Below are 22,176 nucleotides of genomic sequence, written 5' to 3' on the forward strand. Positions count from 1 at the left end.
AAAAAGAGATTCACAGGCTTCAGTTCAGCCCCTTTACAATGAAGTGCAGGCGCAGTTTGTTCGAGGTGCAAGCCGCCTCCGGAGCAGCAGCGGCGGCAGCAGCAGCGCTCCGAACCCGCTCCGACACTTCATGAAAGCTCCACCGGGTCCCTTTGTGTCTCCTCTCACCGTCCCTGGCACGCCGCCGTCCCCTCCTGGCTCCCCGGTGCTCTCCCAGCCGCCATACTCTCGGGGTGGAGACCCACGGCAGCGCGCAACGCCAGCGCTGGTCCCCGCTCGGCTTCCGTACCGAGTGGGGGTTGGAGGGTGGAGGAGGGTTGGAGGTTGCGCGGCAGATCCTCCCTCCTCTCTCTCGGACGGATGCGTGAAGCGGCCAACGGGCAGCCTCCCTCAGATGCGGTGCACCCATTTCCGCTCATGTGTTAAAAATTCCCGTCATTCGGTTGACACCGTGACGTCAGGGGGGAAGCTCGTCCAATTGCGGGGCGGGCCGAGGGGACGTGTATCCAAGAGGAATTTGCGCCGGATGCTGTTGCCATGGCAACGCTGTGATTTTTTTTTTTTTTTTGGGGGGGGGGGGGGGGTTGTTGTTGCTGTCTGGATTTGAGAATGTTGTTGGGGAAAAAAATTATTTCAACCCCCCCCTCCCTCCCAATTTATTTCCCCAGCCAAATCGAATTTCTCTGCCGTTATTTGGTATGTGGAACACATGACACTAACAGGATAAAATATGTAAGTAAGAAAAAATGAAACCAATAGATAATTGTTGTTTCATGTGCAGTGGCGGCGATTACGAGTGTATTGGTCTAGTTGTTAAGCTTAAGCAGAAAAACTCAAACACAAACCACAAATTGAAGGTCGCACCAGGAAAACACAGCTGAGGTCACACCAGGGCATTTAGTAAGTTATTTATTTTGTAATTTTACATTTCACAGAATTTTGAAGTAACAGAAATAATAAAACACCAAGAAGAGTTCTACTGTTGATATATATATCTATATATGCATACAGTAGCACAGTATTTCATAACAAATAATATTTTTTTTTAGGCCAAAATGGAAATCTAGCAAGCTGATGTTTTTTTGACAGCATCAAATATTTTCTTCAGGCCCTAAACAATAATGATAAAAAAAAAATGCAGAGCAATAATTCTACACAGATTAAAAAAAAAAAAAAAAAAATCAAGTGAAATGTACTTTATTTAAAAGACAATATTGGGTTACTGAACACAATACAAACTTAGCAACAACTCAAGGATAAGGCATAGTTTTTTTTAAAAAAACAAAGACCATAACTTTACCATCATCTGACTGCTGAGAAAGTGCTCAAGACAAACGTTTCCATCAGTCGGTCAGACCGAACATTCCTCCAGTCCACGTCTCGTCGACTGGATCCTCAAAATCCCACACAGCCAGGCGGGACATTCAAGCATTTTGCCAAAAGGTGAACGAACATCCCCTCAAAGCCTTTGATTTGCAGACAAAAATAAATAAGGGAAAACTGAAATGGAGGCCAAATTTGAAACTATTAATGAAGAGATTATGATCCCGCTGAGCCATCAACCAGCGACCTTCGGATGTGTTCAGTGCTGGACAGGCCTGCAGTGAATGGTGTGCTGCAAGCTGTTTTAACATGCAAGCAAATCAAGAAAAGCAAAACAAAAATATCAAATATTTCAAAATATATTTTTGTGCGCTTTTGATCACTTACAGTGTTCACACCATGGCATAATAAGCCAGAAGGGACTCTAATGGACTATTGTGAGGAGGATATGGGAGGAGAAAGCCTTAAATCCAAACACAGTTTTTAAATCACTGACACTTTTACACACTTGCCAAAACCTTACAAAAAAAAACATTCAAAAAGTATTTAGACTTTATCGTTACTAAAACATGGCTGTACAATGCATGTTTTGACGTAAAACATGCAAAGATTTTGCATTTCCACGACGGGTGCCGAAAATGAAATGTGTTCAAACTTTGCTTTCCTGCAACATTCTACAGTATCCCTGGACTGACGGTGGATTTTTCTATCAACTCACAGAGCAGCTGTAGGCCCTTGGAGAAACGTCAGCGGAGCTTATGTCAGTGTAATGAATTACATTCATCAGAAAGTATGGGAGGATATATTGAAACCATCCTTTTCTCACTAAACACTTTAAACACGCAAGAATATTCCCTAAGATTCGTCCACTCACTGCGCTGAGTTCAAACCTTCGCAATGAAATGACAGAATATCACAAATGCAACGTCTTTTGGTAGATTGTCACTATCACATGAAAAAGAAACTCCCATCAGCGGAAAAGAAAGTGTAACTCTAAAGGGAATAGTTGATGGTGGACCACCCGTTCTTAAAACAAGCGCGCTAAAGCTTCTATGAATAATAGACACGAGTGAAAACCAATCCCTGCTTCCTCTGCTGTCACCTTTTTCAAACAAGAACAGGGAATTGCATAATGTGACATCAACCACACGTCATTAAGTCTGCCCGAAGAGGACTTCTCTACTCAAAATTCTACTTTACGACATAAATTCTTTTTTTTTTTTTTCAATGTGCATTTCAGGAACTTTGACACACGACCACACACTACGTGATCCTGCAAAGAGGGAAATTAAAAGAATTTGGCTAAATTTAACCTCTGACAGCGTACACGACACAGTACACTGGCTTGAGTTTCAGAGACATGTTCTAAAACTAAATCTAAACACGAGGTACTGTACACAGCGCTGAAATCCAAACTCCCTCCCAGTGTGGCCGCAGGAACGTAAAGATTTTAGCTTGAAGTTTCCAACACGGAGCCTTTTTAAATATGCACGAGATCCTCACTCGCACAGTTCTTCAGGCACTTGTATCATTCGGATAATACAGTACATACAGACATCACTTTGCTCGACCTTTTAGAGGGATAGAAAAACACGTAAGCATGACTGGGCAGCGGCAGTCCGTTCTGCAGAACGCCAAGTGTGTGTACTTCACACACGACTGTCTGCAGCCAGTTTGACCTCAGCGATGGGTAAATTAAAGCAGCCTACCGGTCCAAAATCACACAGAGGCAGTCTTTGACTGAAAACAATAAAATTTAAAAATGAAAGAAAGCCTCTTCGCAGCTAAACGGAGCCAACTGTGTCTCGTGCCTCCTATCAAACATTTTTTGTTTATGTAATGCAAAGGCACACCAGGAGGTGGAGCACTGATCCAGTTCACTCCCGCACGACAGGAGCGAAGGTGGAGTCTTCAGTTAAAGTAAGTGCTTATTCTCACTCGTAATAATAATAACAAATAAGTCTGGCACAAGGTAAAATAGGATTAAAGTGAAAAGCATTCTTTGTTGAAAACATTCACGGAGGAAAAGAATTAGAACAACCTCCATTTTTATAATAAAACCCTTTAACATTTTTTTCATGAACATGTGCTGCCCCCCTGCGCAGGAAAGCCGTTTTCAGATTAGATCTCATGCTCATGCTTATATCTTCCTCTTGTAATATTTACACAACTTAAGACAGTGAGTGAACAATATATGATTCCATATCTGTGAGTACTCTGGTGTTACATACTTTAAAAGAAAAAATTGTAAATAGGCCCCTTTCTGTACGTCTGAGCTATATGGTGCTGTCACCTTGTCGAAATCGGGTCACTGGGTTGCATTTTAATGCAGGTGCAAAGGTGCGTACACAACAATGGTCGTCCTGTGACACTTTTATCTAACACGGTTTCACTGTGGATGTTATCAGCATGCAGCCTGTTGTCTCTTGTGCACGGCGTTAGCGTTGGGGTTTAAGTATTTACAAAGCAGTTGCGGGGAGTCTCTAACCGCTGCGGCGTGGCACTGAGTTCTGTTCTTGGTGGTTACTTGAGGATGATCTGTCGCGGAAACAAAAGAGAGCAGCTTAGTGGTCGCATAGGACTGCAGGTAAAAAAATGTTTTTGATTTGAGTCAAATGTGCTTTTGTTATGGACACCAGATTGATAACATGAAATGAAATGAAAATCCACCTCGGCCTATTTAGGGATTGCCTTAACTTTCCAGTTAGGCCTTTAACTACCAAAAACCTTTCAGTAACAGCTCCTGTGTGAATTATTACACGTCTCAGTTTAAATGGACTCGGCTGATTGCGTCTTAAAAAACTGAATTGAATTCCACTCTGAGCAGATACATTCTGCGTTTGTGTTGTGAGGCACTTGATGCGCAAATGATACACATTTCATCCAAAAAGACAGAAATGAAATAAAAGGATAAGTGTCGTTTCAGTGTTAAGACAGTTTAAATCCCCCCTGATAGTAATCACAGCAAATCAAAATCACACTAAAATATAAACTGAACAACTGGTACAGCACTGAAAATAGCAACACGCGCTGGCATTGCTGGTTTAAAATAAGTCCTTGCAAAAGTTCCCTGTGCAAAGAAAGGCGTCTTGCTTGTTAAAAGTGTTGGCCGATGACTTGGGAGAACATTCTGAAATGCGTATTATGTAACGTAGCAGACAATGACATGGACCAAGCAAAACAAACAAAAAAAAAAAAGACAACAACAACATGCTTTTAAGAATATATGAAACGCAGATATTTGCAGGTGGAGGAACTCTGAATAAGCGGCGTGTGTTTTGGAGCGGCGGGGGTGGGGTGGGGTGGGGGTGGGGGTGGGGTGCAGACTAGGTTCTACGGAAGGTCTACAGGCAGACAAGGAGGCGACGCTGAGCAAAGGGGCGACGCTACGCCAATGAAGCGGCTCTTCCGATGGACAGATAAAGCACTTATTCAGAGCTCGAAGGATTAATGACAGAAAGCTTTAAAGAGGAGCAAACCTGATTGGCTGGTGCTGTTGCTGCGTAGGGGACACTTGTGGCGGGAGAAGTGGCTGCAGAGACAGTAGCAGGCGTAGCACTGTACACCATGGGGACTTTTTCAGGAGGGGAAACATGGAAGCAATGAAAAGGGAGGTGGAGCGTTATGGTAACCGTTGCAATGTTGTCGTTCTCGCTCTCTCTCTCTCTCTCTCTCTCTCTCTCTCTCTCTCTCTCTCTCTCTCTCTCTCTCTCTCTCACTCACTCACTCACTCACTCACTCACTCACTCGCTCGCTCGCTCGCACGCCCTCTCTCTTTCGCTCTCCCTCGCGAGGCAGATACATAATGACATTTGCAGAAAGCCATCGTCGAGTTAGACCAGCAGATGGCATGTGATCACACAGCAAAGCGAGACAGCAGGGGGAGGAGCGCAAAAAGGAGGACTCGTAAGGGGATAAAATGAGGAAATCTGCTCAAGACTGGGCGACCCAGCGGACGTGGCACATACAGCAAGGCCACCAGGCATCGGGGAAGCGCTCGCATGACACGTTTCTTTCATTTTTAGGTGCTGAAAGTACCTTAGAAACTCTGGTACGGGTGCTGACCAAATTTCCTAATGCATGCCGCACAGTAAAAGCTACATACAGCTTCAAAGTAAAGCTTTAACATAAAAAGAACTGAAACACATTGGAAAAAATTACCAAAATAAACGTTACAGTAAATAAGAATAGGATTCCTTTTAAATTCCAGTGATGATTTTCAGACAATGTATGTTTTTGGTTTTCTTAAACAATATTTTGCCGTGTCACTTGCTTCACCTGTGCTCGTCATAAGAAAATCCAAAACATAGAGGTAGGGACCTACCAATGCTGTTAGCAGGAGTCATGCACAAGACAGAACCTGTGTGATTATAAAATGGAAAAGACATGCTATAATTCAGTTTGAGTTGTGAAACACAGTTTGAAAACAAACACACACACATTGATTCAACTTTAGCATTAGAAATGAGACCAACAGCGCTTTGACCAACAGTGAAGATTAGTTTAAGCTAAGCAGTGGTTGCCAAAAATCGAGTGGGATCACAATTAAAACCCATCATTAGGCCTGGAACAACGCAGGCAGGGAAAAACGAGCGGAGTGACAACACTGCAGAAGTGACGCGCAAGGGTTTCCATTTTTCTCAGATGACAGGCTGATACAGGCTTGTCTGCACGAAAAACAGACAACGAGCAAAAAAAAAAACAATGACACGTTGGACAGGTTTCAGCTGCCTTCAGCCCGTGCATGGCTGAGTCACGCATCATCCTGCACACAGTGCATCTCGCAGCGCCACACCAAACTGTTGACCACTAATGTAGATAGATCGATCTATCTACATTAGACAGATATCGATCTATCTAATGTAGATGATATCTATCTATCTATCTATCTATCTATCTATCTATCTATCTATCTATCTATCTATCTACCCATCTGTGATAACTGTTTCACTCTCTGCACTGTCGTCCAGTTAATTCCCTCTCACCTGTGGGGTAAAATGCAGCGGAAGCCTGCTGAAGCTGTGTGTTAGCCAGCGCATGTTGGTACTGCAAGAAGCCGGGGTTGAGCAGCGAGCTGGCCCAGCTGCTCTTGTCCAAGGCGGGTCTCTTTGGTAGAGGTTGTAGGATACCGTGGGGAAAGGCCTGGGGGGGGGGTGACAGACGTAGAAATGAAAATCCCAAAGCAAAATGCTCTCTCTCAGCTACAGCTACGTGTAACATAACATGTGTTATTAACTTTTATTAAAAGGAGAAAAAGCAGGAAACACAGCTACACAAAAATGGAAAGAAATCAAGCGTGGCTACAGAAATTGTCTATCATCAAAAAATTAGAAGTATCTTAAAAATTAAGTAACTATAAACACTGATGGTGACTCCGTACACATGAGACTTAAAGAAGCTTTTAAAAACACAGTGACAAAAAAAAACAAAAACAAACGTTATCACAGAACAAGTAAAAGCTACAACCAAAGCAAAAGGTGCAAATACCAGATCTACAGTTGCCTCGAGGGATCGCTTCATTGCTTTGGCAGTCGACTGAGTCTTTAAATAGCAGGCAGCGAGCACATGAAGGCAGTGGGCCAATGGGATTCAAGCGTATTAACATACAGGTAACAGCAAGCAGAGGTGCATCATGGGGGACAGCGTTGTGGATAGGTGAGAGGAGGGGGGAAACAAAACAAACATAATCTGAATGTAGATTACCACATAAAACACAATATGCATGCACAGTAAGCAAAGTAAGTGATTACAGGACACGCTGAGTAGAGATTTGCTTAAACGGTACGTCAACAGCAGTGATACAACCCTCTGAACCACTTCAGTCATAATTGCTACCAAAGAAATGCTTATTATTGTCAAAATGCTACGGGTAGAACTGCAAAAGTAAACGCACAATGTAATGAGAGTAATTATACATGGCGCAATAGGGTGTGTCGAGCACATAGTGTACTCTGATTTTACAGCTTCTTGCACATCAAATGTGGATTATTAAGTGAAAGATGAGAGCCAGCCAAAGGCAACTCACAGCAGCGGAAATAATCACATTTCTAACGTCATTTAGCACCAATTGGGGCCTTGTTGATGTCGGGCCTCCGTTAGAAGGAGGACGCATTACTTCTGCTAATGCCTATGATCTAAAAATACAACGTAAACTTCACTGAGGGGGAACAACGCCGAGATAAGTCAAGATAAGGTAGTGTGAAAATAAAATGATACGTGAGAAGTGGCACAAATGCTCTATTAGGACACTTAAAATATAAGGACCATATATAACACTAATGTGATATTAAAGATACTAAAGGTGATTTCTAAATTTGACATCTGGCAAAAGAGACGTGTGTAAAGAAACTCGGCCCCTTTCTTTGTAATTGAGCATTTTTCCCTGCACGGATTTCTATATCAACATCTTCTGAGCCCGTTGAGGCCAGTTTGAGCCAGTATGAGGCAGATCGCAGACAGTTTGAAGTCAGTTCATAAAACGGTCAAAATCTGGGGCTGCAGACAGACAGAGAGGGACGGAGCTGTGTCTTACCGTGGCTGCAGCCTGGGCCGCCTGGCTCACTTGTTGCTGACTTGACTTGATTTTGGCCTGTAAATGGGCGGGCGGGTGAAAATACTTGCACTTCTCCCGGGAGCAGCGGCCCTTGATGTAGTCCATGCACACGGTGACGGTGTTGTCAGTGGTGTCGACCATGGGGCTGTCGCTGGGGTGCGCGAAGCGGCAGTCCGTCTCCCCCCTCGCGCAGTTCCCCCGCTGGAACTCCCGGCACACCTTTGGAGAAGGGGAGGACGTGTGCAATTACACTACCAGTCAAAAGTTTGGAGACACCTTCTCATGCTTTTTTTTTTTTTTTTTTTTTTTGAATCTTTACAACTTTCTGCACTGCAGGTAGATGCTGAAGACATCAAACCTATGAGCAAGATACGTGTAACTATGCAGCAAAGAAAAAACACGTTAAATAACTCTAAATATGCTTTTTATGGAAAGTGGCTATTTGAAGAATTTGAATATACAACATGTTTTGAGTTATTTTACACTTTTTATTCTTTCCTACATGATTCCATGTGTGTTTATACGTAGTTGTGATGCCTTCAGTGAGAAACTGCAATGTCAATAGTCATGAGAATGAAAGAAAAGACATTCAATTCATAGGGTGTGACCAAATTTTTGACTGGTAGTGTATGAAAACAAGGGTCCAGATGGATAAGACGGTGGGGGTGCGCGCGGCGAGGAAATACCTCAAGTTTGTCCGGACGCTGCATTTTCTGTGAGGGAGAAGAGGAGGAGGACGAGGAGGAGGAGGAGGAGCTCTGCGCCGCCATCACCGGGTTCCCCTGGACCAGGACGGGGGCGCTGGGGAGGTTCTCCGTTGGGACAAGGCTCATCCCGTGGCTCAGCGGCGTCATGTAGGAGCCGTAGCAGAGGCCGGGGTTGGTGCCGAGTCCCTGCAGACGCGAGAGACAAGAGAGAGGCATCGTCGCACTGCAGCCGGCTGCACAGGAAGTGGTCACGGTGCCGTTTCCGCTCGACGAGGTCCTCACTTACCACCGGCTGCAGGCTGGGCCCGGGCAGCATGAGCTGCATCTGTTGAGCCAACATGGCCGCCGCTGTCTTCTGCTGGATGAGGTTGTTGCGCCCGTTGATCTCCAGCTGGGTTTTCAAATGCGCAGGCGGATGGAGGTACTTGCAGTTCTCTCTCGAACACCGGCCCTTTAACCAGAGAGACACACCGTCACCGTCACCACTGCTCTTATTGGCGTCGCACAGAAAAAAAACGTGAGCTGCAGGATGAATTCAACGTTTTTTTCACAGCTCGACGCAGTTCAGTCAGAAATACACCTGGAGTGTTAAATGGCTGTTGGTGAGCTGGCGGATTCACAAGAGCAACAACAGTCACAGGAATCCAGTTTAAATTTACAAATTAAATTTGTTAAGCACATAAATCAAAATACAGCTTTTCTGTCTGCATGACTCTCTGTTATCAATCCATGTGGATTATTCAAATTGGCTGATGAATATCACTGTCATAAACCTGTATTGCCACAGTATTTTGCTGCAGGTGATTGATGTTGTGGCCTGTCAGTTGTTTAACGTCTGCTAATGCTGCAATGTGAAATGCTTCAGTCAACTGGACACAAGAGTCATTTATAACCTTGAACACACGTTCTTTACTACGGTAAATTAAGCTGACTTAAAAAAGTAATTGGGTCACATGGGAGCATTTAATTAAACTCATTGTAGGGGAGTTCCCTATAAAAAGACACAATTTCTACAATTACTTTTTTTTTTCTTCAATATTATACCTTCAGGCTGCCTCTAACTCACAAGCTAAATAAACTAATTAGGCCTCATTAGGTCTTGTGTGCATTGACGCCGCTGTACACTAAACAGGCCCGCAGAGCGACGCTTCCCAGACATGCTTCCATCACGTGCAGACACCTCCACATGGAACTGCTCAGGATTGATGAGCTACAATGTTCCCGTCAGGTAACTCTGTGGCAAAGCCCAGAGCCTGTGCACAGAGATGGTCCTGTTTCTGGATGAGCTCAGTAGAAACTACCAGCAGGACAATGACTCGACATAATCCCGGGTGCAAAAGCTGCATTGTGGTCTGATAGCGAGTGTGTGTCGGTGGATTAAGGGAGCCCTGATGTCACTCAGGACAGCGCAGCATATAGCAGAATAAACTGGATTTAATCCAAATTGTTGCAATATTTTTTGGAGTGTATTTTTTATTTATTTTTTTTTTTTTAAAGCAGTTTATGTGTAGTTTTTAAAAGTGCAGGAAGCACAAAGATTACAGCAAAAATAGTTGAGGGTGAAACTCTGGGATAGCCGCTCTTCTTGGAGGAACTTGGGAGAAAAACGGTGACAGAATAAACACAGGGCTGTATCCCTTCTCATCAAACACGTCTATGTATAACTTTACACTTCACTATATATAATACAGTACAGCTATAACATTAGAAGGATTATGTAAAGACACGTTTATGACTTGACAACTGTAAAACAACTCTGTGGTCATTGACTCCAAAAAAATTAAGAGATGTCTTTCTCAGCACTTCACCTCTCTATGAGTTCTAAATTTACTAAGTTGCTGCCATAGGTGCCACAAACGGCCCCGTCGCCTACCTTCAGTGAGTCGAAGCAGGCGATGACCCTCCCGTTTTCCACTTGGCAGCTCTTTGGCGGGTGAGCAAACTTGCACTCCTCATCACTACGTGAACAGTTTCCCCTCTGGAACTGCCGACACACCTCCAGGGTGAGCCACTTTGTGTCTCTGACCGAAGGCATGCCCAGCGCCATGGCCAAAGCTCGTGATCGTGAGTGGGATTGTTGAAAAAAAAAAAAAAGGTTATACTACAGTCTTGTTTGCTAAGACACCAAAAACTGTGTTTTGGTTGTTTTTACGTCAAGGTAGTGTGTTTTCCATCAGCAGGAGCAGAAGGATGTCGACAGGTCAGTGAGGAGGGAGCAGTTAAATAATTGTGTTGAACTGCTGTTTAACCAGGAACCCGCACTGCAGCCTCGTCACTTCAGGGGTACATTCTCACATCAGTTTTCTCAGTTTATCTCTATCGTAGGTTATCTTAGTTTTTTTAATATGCTGACGTGGTGCAAAAGGGGTAACGGAGGGTCTTCCAACGCCGATGTCTGCGTCTGTGTACCAGCCAGAAGAAAGGCAGGCAAAGTCAAAAGCCCAATCTCAACACTGGGCGTCTTTCCAAAGGCACTTCCTGTTTGTCATCTGAAAAAAACAAAAAAACAAAACAAAAATATCTTATGACGACGTTTCTGTTGATTCGATTGACACTGAAATCACACATCAACTAGTTGACCTTTGGCACATTTAGCGCAGCAGCTGTTTCCTTAATATCAAACCCAGTCAGTCTGTGGCAGTGGGTGGCACTGTTTGGTTAAACAACAACAAATGTGACCCTTTTTTTTTTCAAAATAGTCAAGTTAGATTTTAATGCAGAAGACTGTTGGCTTAAAAACAACAGCCAACGTGTTTGTTGAGTCACTTATGAAAGTATATAAAAGAAAGTACTAAAGTATTACTTTCACTGATGACATCACAATTAATCAATAATACGACTGCACATGCAATATCATGTCTGCACATGTCACGTTCGATTTATCCACAGCGCACTTGCCCAGTGACTGAGTAAGCAGCACAGATTGCAACATACAGCTTTTGTGCTAGCCCTAGCCAGTCAATAATGTGCTTTCCAAAGTACAAACGCAGAAGCATAAGAAACGTTATGAAACATTTGTTACACATTTAAGAGCAGACAAATCAGCCCACACAGTGGTGAAATACACACAGAGATCCCAATCAGGCTGACTAAGGCGGTTAAGTTGTGTGAAAGTTGAAAATAGCACGACCCACAAATAAACCGAGGTAAACGGCACAGAATCCAAATGAATTTCGCTGCTACTAACCCAGATCTCCCACCGTCACAGCCTCTTAGCTCCACTGCATGCTACCCAGTAGCGTACTGCAGCAAATTCCTTTGGACACAAGTCAGGAAACGGAGCAAGAAAACCTACCTCTCTCACTTCATGCAGCACTAAAGAGGCTCCTTCCCCAGACAAGAAGCCAAATCTAGCAGCAGGACTTCAAAGAATCCGATTTGTAAAGACAGGATTGAACAAAACAGGGTTTTAACAAGCTGGTCCTACTCTACAGATACACAGGCCAAAGGATTTTCCCTTCACAACAGTAAAAACAGACTGAATGTCCAACTCTGGCTGAAACATTTCCAGCCACCCCCTTCCTGCCTGAGCGCCAGCCTCCAGGAAGGCCCTCCCAGTCAGAAATGGGCCAATGGGAAAGCAGGATCCCATATGCATGGTGTCAAAGCAATGGCTGCAAAGCTTGGAGGAGTACTGACTGTGTAATTACTTTTGGGAGACTGCAATAGACACACTCAAAACAACATTTTGCACCAGAGTAACGGTGCACAGAGCCCAATGTGTCTCTTCACTGTGACTGTTTGCATACCTCAGAGGTTACTGGAGAAACTGTTGTGAGAGAGACTGATGTGAGGCAGGAGTATAAACTCTGGGTTGTTGAGTTTGTTTATAGTTGCAGTTATTTACTGTTATTTTTGTGTTGTTGTTTTTCTAAAGCACAAGATTTCTTCTGATGTTTATTTGACCCGTTCATTGACCTGAAAACCATTCTTCACTGAAAAGAAATGAAAGTTTAGTTAAAAATGAAAGTGTGACTCCAGAGACACAGAACAAAATCTCAAAACTCATTTGAGACATTTTATCAAACAACGAGGGAAAAATAAGGTCAATGTTGGTAAACAATGACAAAGTCGAATAGATTTGCTAAACACTGTCGATACTACTACTGAAGATTACAAACAGGTAAGTAATTTAATCATTTATTATATAAAAATAGACCTACATAATTAAGGGCAACGGGCAAATTTCGGAATAGTCTCATTTAATGGAGCTATAGAAGTCATGACATTTGTGATAACATTACTCGCTTTAAACCGTGGCTAAATAGTTCCTGGTTCGTTCTAAACTACCACCGCATTAATAGGTCACTACTTTGTATTAATGTTGCGTTGTTACTACATGTCATACCCAGCTGACGGTGCGGTTTGGTTGAAACTGAAATGTGACTCCAGAGACAGAGCAGAATCTCGAAACTCATATTGAGGCATTTTAAACTACTAAAAAGGGTCAATGTTGGGAAACATAATGACAAAGTCGCATAGATTTGCTCAACACTGTCTATACTACTACTACTACTACAGACTAAATACAGGTAATTCATTGTTAAATAGACCTACATAATTAAGGGCAATGGGCAAATTTCGGAATAGTCTCATTTCTTGGAGCTAAAATAGAAGTCGTGACATTTGTGAGGAGATTATTAGCTTTAAACCGTGGCTAAATTGTTCCTGGTTACATCTAAACTGCCGCCGTGTTAATAGGTAACTACTTGGAATTAATCTTGCGTTGTCACTACGTGTCATCCCCGGCTGACGGTGGGGCAGAACGGGTTCGCCTTTGATTTTCGCGTTCTCAGCCATGGCTGTCTTTTTTCCCCCCACATCCCGTCAGTAGCCTAGCTCGTCAGCAGTACTCTGCTAGAAGAGGACGGCTGAAAAGCGGCTAACTATCGCTGACACCGACACCGTCTGCCGCTGCCGCTGACATTTCACTAGCCGGGGCGTTAGCCGCACCGTTAGCCACCTGCTTACCTCGTCATCGCGGATGAATCTTTTTCCCCCCGGTGGATCGCACAGCAGCGGCGGCAGCGCAGCGGCAGCAAGGGCAGACGACGCTGCGGTCCAGGGGAAGTAACGAAAACAAGGTGTCAAGTGCCTCCGATACGTCCATTTAAGCAAACACGTTGTACCTGGCCACTCCGCCGAGCTGCGGCTTGTTGTTACCTACCGAGAATCCGACCTAATTTGCGCGTCACAGAGCGGCAGCGCACAGATTTAACAGTTAAGCAACAAGCTTTTGACAGCTTACTGTACGGCCGTCCGCTTCACGCACGTAGAGGGGTTTTTTTCCCCCGGAGTGCGGCTCGAGGCGTCAACCCTTTCACCACCCGAACGTCAAAACCTCCGGTATAAAAGGTAGCGGGCAGCGTCTCGTGTGTTTTAATGACTGTTGCATTACAGCGTAAACGTTCAACTTGAGACGTTCTTTAACTTTGATCTTCTCCGTCCGACTTCCACCCCCTCCCCGGCGACAGCGAGTTGGTACGGCCCATGAGAATGCCAGTAGGCTAAAAGGGCAAGGGTTTGCTTGTTACCAAGGAGACAACAATAAAACCTCGTGGGTTCGTCTCCATCACCAGTTTTGCAGTTTTTGCAAAGTAAACATAGCCAGGTGTTTGATGGAGGGCATTAAAAATAAAAAAAATAAAATTCACTATTATAAAACCCATATATTTATTCCAGTAAATATCCTGCCCACAAAACAAGCCCATGAATTTGCAATGTCAAATGATACCCATTTTTAAGTTTTTTCAGAATATTTTTTTTAAATTTATAATAATAATATTGATCATCATCATCATCACCATCATTTCGCAGATATTATTTTGACAATAAATACGTTTCTGTGTGTTCATACTTTGTGAATAGGAAGATGTCTTCAGAAGGAGGAATACTTTCAAAGATGAAACTTGCTAATTTACTGATAATTATAATTTCATCTGATGTTTCTTGACTCGTCTTGATCCAAACATGCAGCGTGCGATCTGATGAATTGACTTATATTTTATTCAGCTTCTTGAGGCAACAATCAAGCTGCACGCCGCCTGTCAGGCTGACAGACCTCAAAAGAGGAGACGTGGCATCAAGTGCCACAGAGCAAGGTCACGATACTGCCGCTCCCTTTGTGGAAAGTGTCATAATCAAACCTAGTCAGACAGAGGAAGAAAAACTGGCCCTCCAAACAGAATGAAGTCAATGGCAGAGAACAAATTTAGGTCGGCATGTTTAGCGGACCAATTCATTCCATTCTGAAGAGAGTACGTGATGATTTTGTCTTTACTTTTTACTTTAACCTTGTTTTGTTGGCAAAAAGCCACTGCTTTTATCTGTTGACAAATAGTTTTGAGAAAGCACTTTTTGTTTTGTTGTTCAATCTAAAATAATGACATGAGACCTAATGTAAAGAACGTCCGGAACAATATGGCTTCGACATAGAGGTGCACTCCACCTATGAGCGTGCATCTACAACTATGCTCAAGATCAATTGGAATCTCCTTTCTTCCTATTCTGCTGCTTTGAACTTCAAAGAATTCCTTCTTGCCGAAATGCATTAAGCTGTTTTGGCTAGTTAGCCATTTGTATAAGAGTTCTGAATAGCCAATCAAACAGCTGACCGATTGTGGAAAGACCTTTCCATATCCATCCCACCATGGCAAAACGTCTTCAACAATCGCTGCATGAAGTGAACACTTCATGTCCTGAAAGACACTTTTCGCCCTCAGCATCAGCTGTTTGCACCTTTGCCCAGTGGGAGGGGCTAAAGTAAAACAGATTAAAAGAAAAAACTCTTGCAAATACATACATTTTAAACATTTTATTTACAGATTTTGAACAAGTGACAGAAAACTGGAGCTAATAAAAGTCATCTCAATAGAAATATATCTTTAATAAATCTACTTAAAGCTATTGCACGGAACTGTAATCAAACCAAACCCCTGCTAAACAAACAAAACAAAAAAAATAATCATGCTGCATTTCCCACTGAACACTGGTCTTTTAATGGCTCTATTGTAATATTTTCACGTTTGAACTTGTCAACATCAGGGCCAAATATCCCCTGGAAGGTGGTTTGTCAAAGCAAATGAAAAGAACTTAAAAAATTAAACGTAAACAAGATTCACAAAGAATGTTAAAAATCCCCTCTGTGCATGAATGCAGACATTCTGAATCACTTTATTAAGTTGTGTGACACAAGGTTGGACAGCATGCTAACCACATGCCACACGTGATTAGCATTTCCAAGCTGGGACATTGAAGCCATGTCAGAGAGAATCTGAAACCTTCTGATCTCAGCTCCTGCTCTCTCTGTATGAATTAGGTGTTCAGCAAATATTTGGCTCATCTTAGTATCGTCACAATTAGGCTTGACTCTATCGATGGGTGGGATGTTCATCCTGAGACCAATATTCTCCACCTCGTTCTGAATTGAAAGGCTCTTGTCAACCATTAACCCGTCTCCAACGTTGAGGTAGCCACACTGAATGCAACCCTGCAACAGTTTTTCAATATCGCACTTCTGAAAGATCTCTTGGCCTGACCACGACCCAGGAAAGAGATCAGACACATACATCACTACACCTCTTGGGTCGCAGGCAATGAGAGATTTGAGGGTGTTGTCGTAGGTCAATGCGACAGGGTGAAGTAAGTCGGGCCCCTCAAGCTTTAGTTCGATCTTTAGTTCTACCAAGTCTAGGATGGCGAATGTGTTTGGGAAGTCCTCTTTGAAGCCTTCGGGCATGTTCTGAAAAATCGTATCTCTGTGGGGCCAAGTGGAGAGCTGACTGAGCTGGTCATACATGTAGTCTACCCAATTGTTAAGTATGACGCTCACAGTCAATGGATCAATTTCAAATCTAGATGCTAATTCGTTGTGATCCATATTCAGCCTCAGCTTCATTAGTGTGAGTAAAATCTGATGACGCTGTAGACTTTCCCTGGAGTGAAAAAATACACATAAGCTGTTGAATTGGTCATAAGTGAATCCTGTGCAATAGTAGAAATGACCAGGCCCACTGAATTCAAGGAGGGACTCTGGACTAAAGCTGTTGATAATGGAAGGCATTTGAAGTTCTTTTTTAAGCAATTTGATTTGATCCTTTTTTACATTGAGACTGCACTGCAGATGTTGGATCTCCAGTTTCTGTTCTGCAAGTTTGTGCCGAAGAGCCCACATTTCCTTCGCTTCCTTCTTACGTCTTCTTTCTTGTGCCTTCAGCATACGGGAAATTTTCTTTTCAAGACGATTCAGTTTTTCCCGTTTCCTTCTAAGATTCTCCTGGCGACGCATCAGTTTTCCTGCTACGCCACTGTTATGCTTTGACCCTGAGTTCAGGAGAAATGAGAACAGAAAACGGGATGAATTAATTAACGTAAATAAAAATGCACAACAAATTACTTGTGTTTTATCGAACAAAAGTATTTCATTTTTTATTTCTGTAATTATCATTGCAAAAGAAGAGAGCTGAGGACAAGTTTTAATCTCAGATAAAATAAATATGTTATCTCTGGCCAACAGATGGAGCCAGAGGATAAGGGAAAGCTATCCTAAGGCTTCTGCCTTATATGGAAAGCTGTGTCTCCTATGAGCCTTGTGTCAGCAAAAACAAAAAGAAACAGCTGTCACAGTTCTCAGTGCACTTTTGAAGGGGAATTTTGAATTTTTGAATCACAAAGAAGAATGGTGTGGCCAATGTGGGCAGAGAAATTACAAACTTGGTTGGTGTTAAGTGCATTCCAAAGAATGAGGCAGCAAGATAAGTGCTCAGCATAAGCACCGCAGTCAATTAGAAGAATGAGGAAGGGGAGAAATGACACGTTACTGGAAATGGGTCAACAACAGCAACAGATATGTGCTTGGACTGACAACTAAGTTTTTATATATCCCATGTATAATGGTGGACTCTGCTTTAGGGATCAATTCTATAATTCTGTGATTGTTGGAATGAAGAAGTCCTACACAAGTGGAAAAACAACAAATATACCAAAAAATAATAAATAAAAAAAATCAATTGAATTCGTTATAACTTACCCCAAGCAACTGTTGTGTAGTAGGTGCAGGCTTTTGTAGTCATATCATATCTGAATCTGGAAGTGCTGACATTTGACAGTGCTGATTAACAAAATGTAGACTATACCAGAATATCTATCATCCACCATACAGCATTCTCAAATGACATAAACCTTAAATGTAAATTATTGTATTTGAAAATAAAAATATGTGCAAAACTGGAGAGGGTGTGAGAGACTTGGTCACCAACTTGGGTCACTGGTACTGTGTGCAACAACACTACTTTTCAGTGTCACAATTCTGTATAGGTTGAGTTTTGAGCTAAAATAATAATAATAATAACACATATGTATATATGCACATACAACCATAGTTTTTCGGTGCAACATTCATTGTGTACGTATTTGAAATAACCAACAAACCTCTATAACGCAATGATAACTTCAGCATAACAGTTTGCAGAGTAGGAACAAGTACCCGATAATTCCTATTTCACCAATTTACAAAAACTTTCTATTTTGTTTTTGTCCTCTCTTTAGAAGCTGCTATTGTAAATGCTGATGGCGACTTGCTATGTAGAAATCTCATGATTTGTGTGGAACACAGGTTCATTACTCAGCCTGATGCTGGTTAAGAGCACTGTGATTTCAACACTTACCGTTTCTTTAAACGTTTGGGTCTACTCGGTCCAAACAAAATGTCAGGGTGAGGACATACGGGTGTCGTGCATCCATTCACTAAATGCTGAAAGACAGTTTATACATTATTAGAATGTGCCAGAAAAAACACAAAGAACATAGGAGCTGATGATGAACTAACGAGCCTGTGATTTGGTGGTTGGTTTCTCCAGAGGAAAGGCTATCGAACCTGGACTGTTTCACTGACAGGTATTTTCAAATTACAGTGCAAGACGTAAAGACGTAGACACCTGCATCAGAGAATTATAATCTGAATGTAAGGGGCAGGACAACATTGCCCCTGCTTAAACTCTAATTTCATATATATATCATGTATATAAATAATAAAAAAAACAAAAAAACAAAATTATGTGTACACACACACACACACACACACACACACACACACACACACACACACACACACACACACACACACACACACACACACACACACACACACGATAAAATGATCAATGGCTTGGCTTGCAGGTGCTAAGATTTACTTTCTTAGATATATCTAAAATTGGCACCGAAAAATGATTCGTTTTTGATATGTGATTTGATTGGATAGTTTCAGTGCGACAAATCTATGGAAGTTTGTGATCCAGCCAAAAGACAAAAGTAAAAAGAGTAAAATAATTAAATGAATAAAATGCAATTTGTGTTTGTCAGTTGGCAAATGCTTGCCAAATCTGCTTAGTTTTTAGGGAAGTTTAGAGGGAGAGGTGGGAATATAATCCACAGAACAAATACAATAGTGCCGAGTCCACAGCCAGCCTTGCCTTTACAGCATTGGTCGCTAACAAACAGAACAAATCCAAGATATAGTCATCAAAGAAAAAAACTGCCCCAGATTTTAAATCTGGCATTGAGACGTGGCCTGTAGCCTTTACCTGAAGCTGTACAGAAGCAGTCGTCTCTGGGTGGTTAGCATTGACTGGCGTGGAAACACCTCCACTGATAACAGGTGCGTCAGACATCCCGGTAGGTGACGATGCCTGGCAAGACGCCTGCGGCTCAGCAGGCAGTGGAGCCCCAGACACAGCCACAGACTGTGGGGATGTCTCCTCTACCTCACACTGTCCCACAACAGACATCTCTGAAAGTGAAGCAAAAACTGCCAACTGTTGTTCGGCAGCATCTCGAAGGAGTTGCAGCAGGACTGGCGCACCTTCGGCACTGATGCGCACCTGAAGAAAAAATAAAATGGATATTGTACTTCATATGTTGCTGGGCATGAACAAACAATTTAGTTCACATAAACTTGGCTGTACATACACCATTGCGGCACCACAGCTCCAGCCGATGAGAGGGAAATTGGTTTGCCACTGGCATGTACGCAATACCTGTCAGAAATGTGACATCATATTGTTATATTTTATTGTTGTATAAAGTCTCAGTGCAAGTTACTTCTTACGGCACTTCTTACTATACAGACGACAAAAACATTACACACCTACGCTTTCACAGACCCTACAGTACTCCTTTCGTAGCGCATTCTGCAGGATTGGTTCCACCATGAGGTCTGTAGGAAAATCCAACACAAAGACCTACAGACAAAATGTCAGTTATTCACATGTAACCCTCCAAATTACACACATGGGAAAATCGTACAATAAAAACCTCTCAGAAAACCAGACAAACAACAACAAAATACCTTGGGCCAGCGGTAACAGACTGCCGACAGGAGTTCCTCAAAGTCCTGCACATTTTTAGGGATGGATTGTCTGTGGTTGTACCCAGGGGCACACATGCAAACAGCGTCAGGTGTCCGCGGGACAACAGCATGAAGCACCTCAGTCTTAAAATCAGAGATTTTCCCTCCGCAAACGAATACAAAACCAAAAGACAACCGTTCTTCCGGTATGGTCACAATATCGCTAACCAGGTTCGCCAGTTGGTCGCTTGCCACAACAAAAACGGTCTGCATCAACAAAGAGTTGCGTTACAATACAGGCACAAATGAGACACAAAACACACAATCACAAATCCGGACAACCCATACCTTTTTGTCTGGATGCTGGGCCGGAGCAACAACCCTGCATCTTTTATCTGTCAGTAGAGAACACAGCCCTTGCTTCGGACATCGTCGGCGTCCAGTACCATGCCCTGTTAAAATGGAGTGCAAAGTCAAGAATGTCAACACACACATTGCAAATACATACACGCTACCTGAAGCATTTCACTTAATCATTGTGAAAACTCTGATACATACGAGGACTAAAGACTTCAGTCTCAGGTTCTCTCTTCGGCGAAGGCGACTCTGCCATTCTGCTCTGATCTTACACGGAGACTGTTTATGATAAACAAAACATGGCAAATACAATAAGTTGCGGTCTCGAAGAACGATAAACGCGCGCACGCGCGCGCACACCGCAATGAGGTGGACGTAACTCTGGCTGCGCAAAACGTGACTCACGTGAAAAGACGGCGGCGCAAGGTGACAATCGGAAGAAACCCATCAGAGGGATGTCGAATAGGGTTCATGAGTTACTGTGCTATAACTACTGGCATCCTCGTGGATTAGGTTGCGTTGTTGTGGGCTAGCGGGCTACTTCTAGTAGTCTGACTCGGATACAGGAAAAGGACGTAGACGGAACAGTCACGTGATCGCTACGTCGCATTCACAATGGTTCGAAAAATCCACAACACAACACAAACATACATGTGTGTTAGAAAAGCTAAGGGAACGTAAACTGATGGCCAATTTTCTCTTCTCTCCCCCCTATTTATTTTATTAGCAAAAAAAGATAAGAAAAGAAAAGAGAAGTTATAAACCAGCAGGCCCCACACTACACAGTTCTGTAGATCTCAGCCTCCGGTTTAGCGACAACGAGGAGTCTGGAGCCATACCTATGCAGTAAGTGTTAAGGTTGGCAGAAACTGTCTTTGCAGATAAGCAAATAGCATGGATGGCCACGGACATTCAGCGGACTGAGGAATACTTCAAAATTAGTATTACCTAATGGCGATAGTCTGCCTGACCCAACTTAATTAAAAGATTGGGTGGGTGATGTCAGCAAGGGGCCAGCTATTCATATCTACCTAATTGATAAAGGATAGTGGAAAAGCTGTCATTCCATATCCATCCCAACAACATCAACACTAGCATGAAGTGAACGCTTTACGTTAGGAGCTACAGGAGGACGACGACTACATCAACAAGTGCAGATAGACTCAAAGTTTATTTATACATTGTTGAACAAGCGATTCAGTTACTTCACACATGAATAATGGAAAACCGGAGCTGAGGAAAAGGTATCTGATAATAGTCTATCGTATGTAACCATAGTTGAAGTCGTTAGGAACAGATTAAAAAAAAAAAAAAAAAAAAAAAAAAAAAGCAGAATACTATTTAAAAAAATAAAATAAAATTAAATAAAATTAAAAAAAATAATAATCATACAGCATTTCCCCCTGAAAACTAACAGAACATGTAACCCTGGTTTGTTAATTATTTTGATATTTTCACATTTTTCATTGTCAATATCAGCAAATGTGTTTTGGAAGTTCTATTCAAAGCCTTCAGGCATGTTCTGCAAAATCATATAAATGTGGGGCCACATACATCACTACACCTCTTGGGTCGCAGGCAATGAGAGATTGGAGAGTGTTGCCACAGGTCAATGTACTTGGTCAAGTAAGTCGGGCCTCTCACACTTTAGTTCTACCAAGTCTAGGATGGCGAATGTGTTTGGGAAGTCCCTTTTGAAGCCTTCAGGCGTGTTCTGCAAAATTGTATCTCTGTGGGGCCAAGTGGAGAGCTGACTGAGCTGGTCATACAAGTAGTCTACCCAGGTGTTTCGACCGGTGTTCACAGTCGGTAGACCAATATGAAATCTAGATGCAAATTTTTTGTGATCCATATTCAGTGTCAGCCATATTATTGTCAGTAAAATCTGACTA

At 42.7% G+C, this 22,176-nt stretch overlaps 3 protein-coding genes across 14 annotated transcripts in view; all 3 read right to left on the reverse strand.

Moving 5' to 3' along the window:
- Positions 1–912: 912 nt before the first annotated feature.
- LOC142897761 (muscleblind-like protein 2a) lies at positions 913–13,999 on the reverse strand. 11 transcript variants are annotated; one of them, XM_076040303.1, is made up of 10 exons: positions 13,751–13,995; positions 13,555–13,637; positions 10,457–11,072; positions 8,870–9,034; positions 8,563–8,769; positions 7,856–8,095; positions 6,811–6,864; positions 6,309–6,465; positions 5,648–5,683; positions 913–3,861 (listed from the first exon to the last, which is right to left on the reverse strand). In XM_076040303.1, exons 3-10 carry the CDS (start codon positions 10,628–10,630, stop codon positions 3,728–3,730), a joined length of 1,167 nt encoding a protein of 388 aa, XP_075896418.1. In that variant the 5' UTR covers positions 10,631–11,072; positions 13,555–13,637; positions 13,751–13,995; the 3' UTR covers positions 913–3,727. The 11 variants fall into 11 exon arrangements, with proteins under 11 accessions (XP_075896418.1, XP_075896422.1, XP_075896425.1 ...); XM_076040307.1 differs by adding an exon at positions 4,803–4,897 and having other exon boundaries at positions 13,555–13,994; XM_076040310.1 differs by lacking the exon at positions 5,648–5,683 and adding an exon at positions 4,803–4,897 and having other exon boundaries at positions 13,555–13,997.
- A 1,384-nt stretch (positions 14,000–15,383) lies between these two features.
- On the reverse strand, positions 15,384–20,760 carry LOC142897795 (uncharacterized). Of its 2 annotated transcripts, XM_076040375.1 has the most exons (10): positions 20,645–20,760; positions 20,486–20,563; positions 20,276–20,379; positions 19,928–20,194; positions 19,727–19,820; positions 19,549–19,616; positions 19,164–19,460; positions 18,249–18,334; positions 17,612–17,676; positions 15,384–16,905 (listed from the first exon to the last, which is right to left on the reverse strand). In XM_076040375.1, exons 2-10 carry the CDS (start codon positions 20,538–20,540, stop codon positions 15,752–15,754), a joined length of 2,190 nt encoding a protein of 729 aa, XP_075896490.1. In that variant the 5' UTR covers positions 20,541–20,563; positions 20,645–20,760; the 3' UTR covers positions 15,384–15,751. The 2 variants fall into 2 exon arrangements, with proteins under 2 accessions (XP_075896490.1, XP_075896489.1); XM_076040374.1 differs by having other exon boundaries at positions 20,486–20,748.
- Positions 20,761–21,436: 676 nt separating this feature from the next.
- LOC142897794 (uncharacterized) overlaps positions 21,437–22,176 on the reverse strand; it is a 13,090-nt gene continuing 12,350 nt past the window's right edge. Inside the window, exon 22 of the mRNA XM_076040373.1 lies at positions 21,437–22,176. This exon is cut by the window's right edge and continues 425 nt beyond it. The gene's annotated coding sequence lies outside the window, so the exon portion shown is untranslated.

The sequence above is a fragment of the Nelusetta ayraudi genome, unplaced genomic scaffold (genome assembly GCF_046127955.1).
Source record: "Nelusetta ayraudi isolate G7.1 ecotype Tasmania unplaced genomic scaffold, CSIRO-AGI_Nayr_v1 ptg000060l, whole genome shotgun sequence".
Lineage (NCBI taxonomy): Eukaryota > Metazoa > Chordata > Actinopteri > Tetraodontiformes > Monacanthidae > Nelusetta > Nelusetta ayraudi.

Coding starts and splice junctions, on each gene's coding strand:
- LOC142897761 (XM_076040303.1), bottom strand. CDS start 10,630: ATGGCGCTGGGCATGCCTTCGGTCAGAGACACAAAGTGGCTCACCCTG. Junction 8,770..8,869: donor GGCCCAGCCTGCAGCCGGTG/GTAAGTGAGGAC, acceptor TCGCGTCTGCAG/GGACTCGGCACCAACCCCGG. Junction 6,865..7,855: donor CGGCCCAGGCTGCAGCCACG/GTAAGACACAGC, acceptor TGCTATTTAAAG/ACTCAGTCGACTGCCAAAGC.
- LOC142897795 (XM_076040375.1), bottom strand. CDS start 20,540: ATGGCAGAGTCGCCTTCGCCGAAGAGAGAACCTGAGACTGAAGTCTTT. Junction 20,380..20,485: donor GACTGAAGTCTTTAGTCCTC/GTATGTATCAGA, acceptor CCATTTTAACAG/GGCATGGTACTGGACGCCGA. Junction 19,617..19,726: donor TAGGGTCTGTGAAAGCGTAG/GTGTGTAATGTT, acceptor CATTTCTGACAG/GTATTGCGTACATGCCAGTG.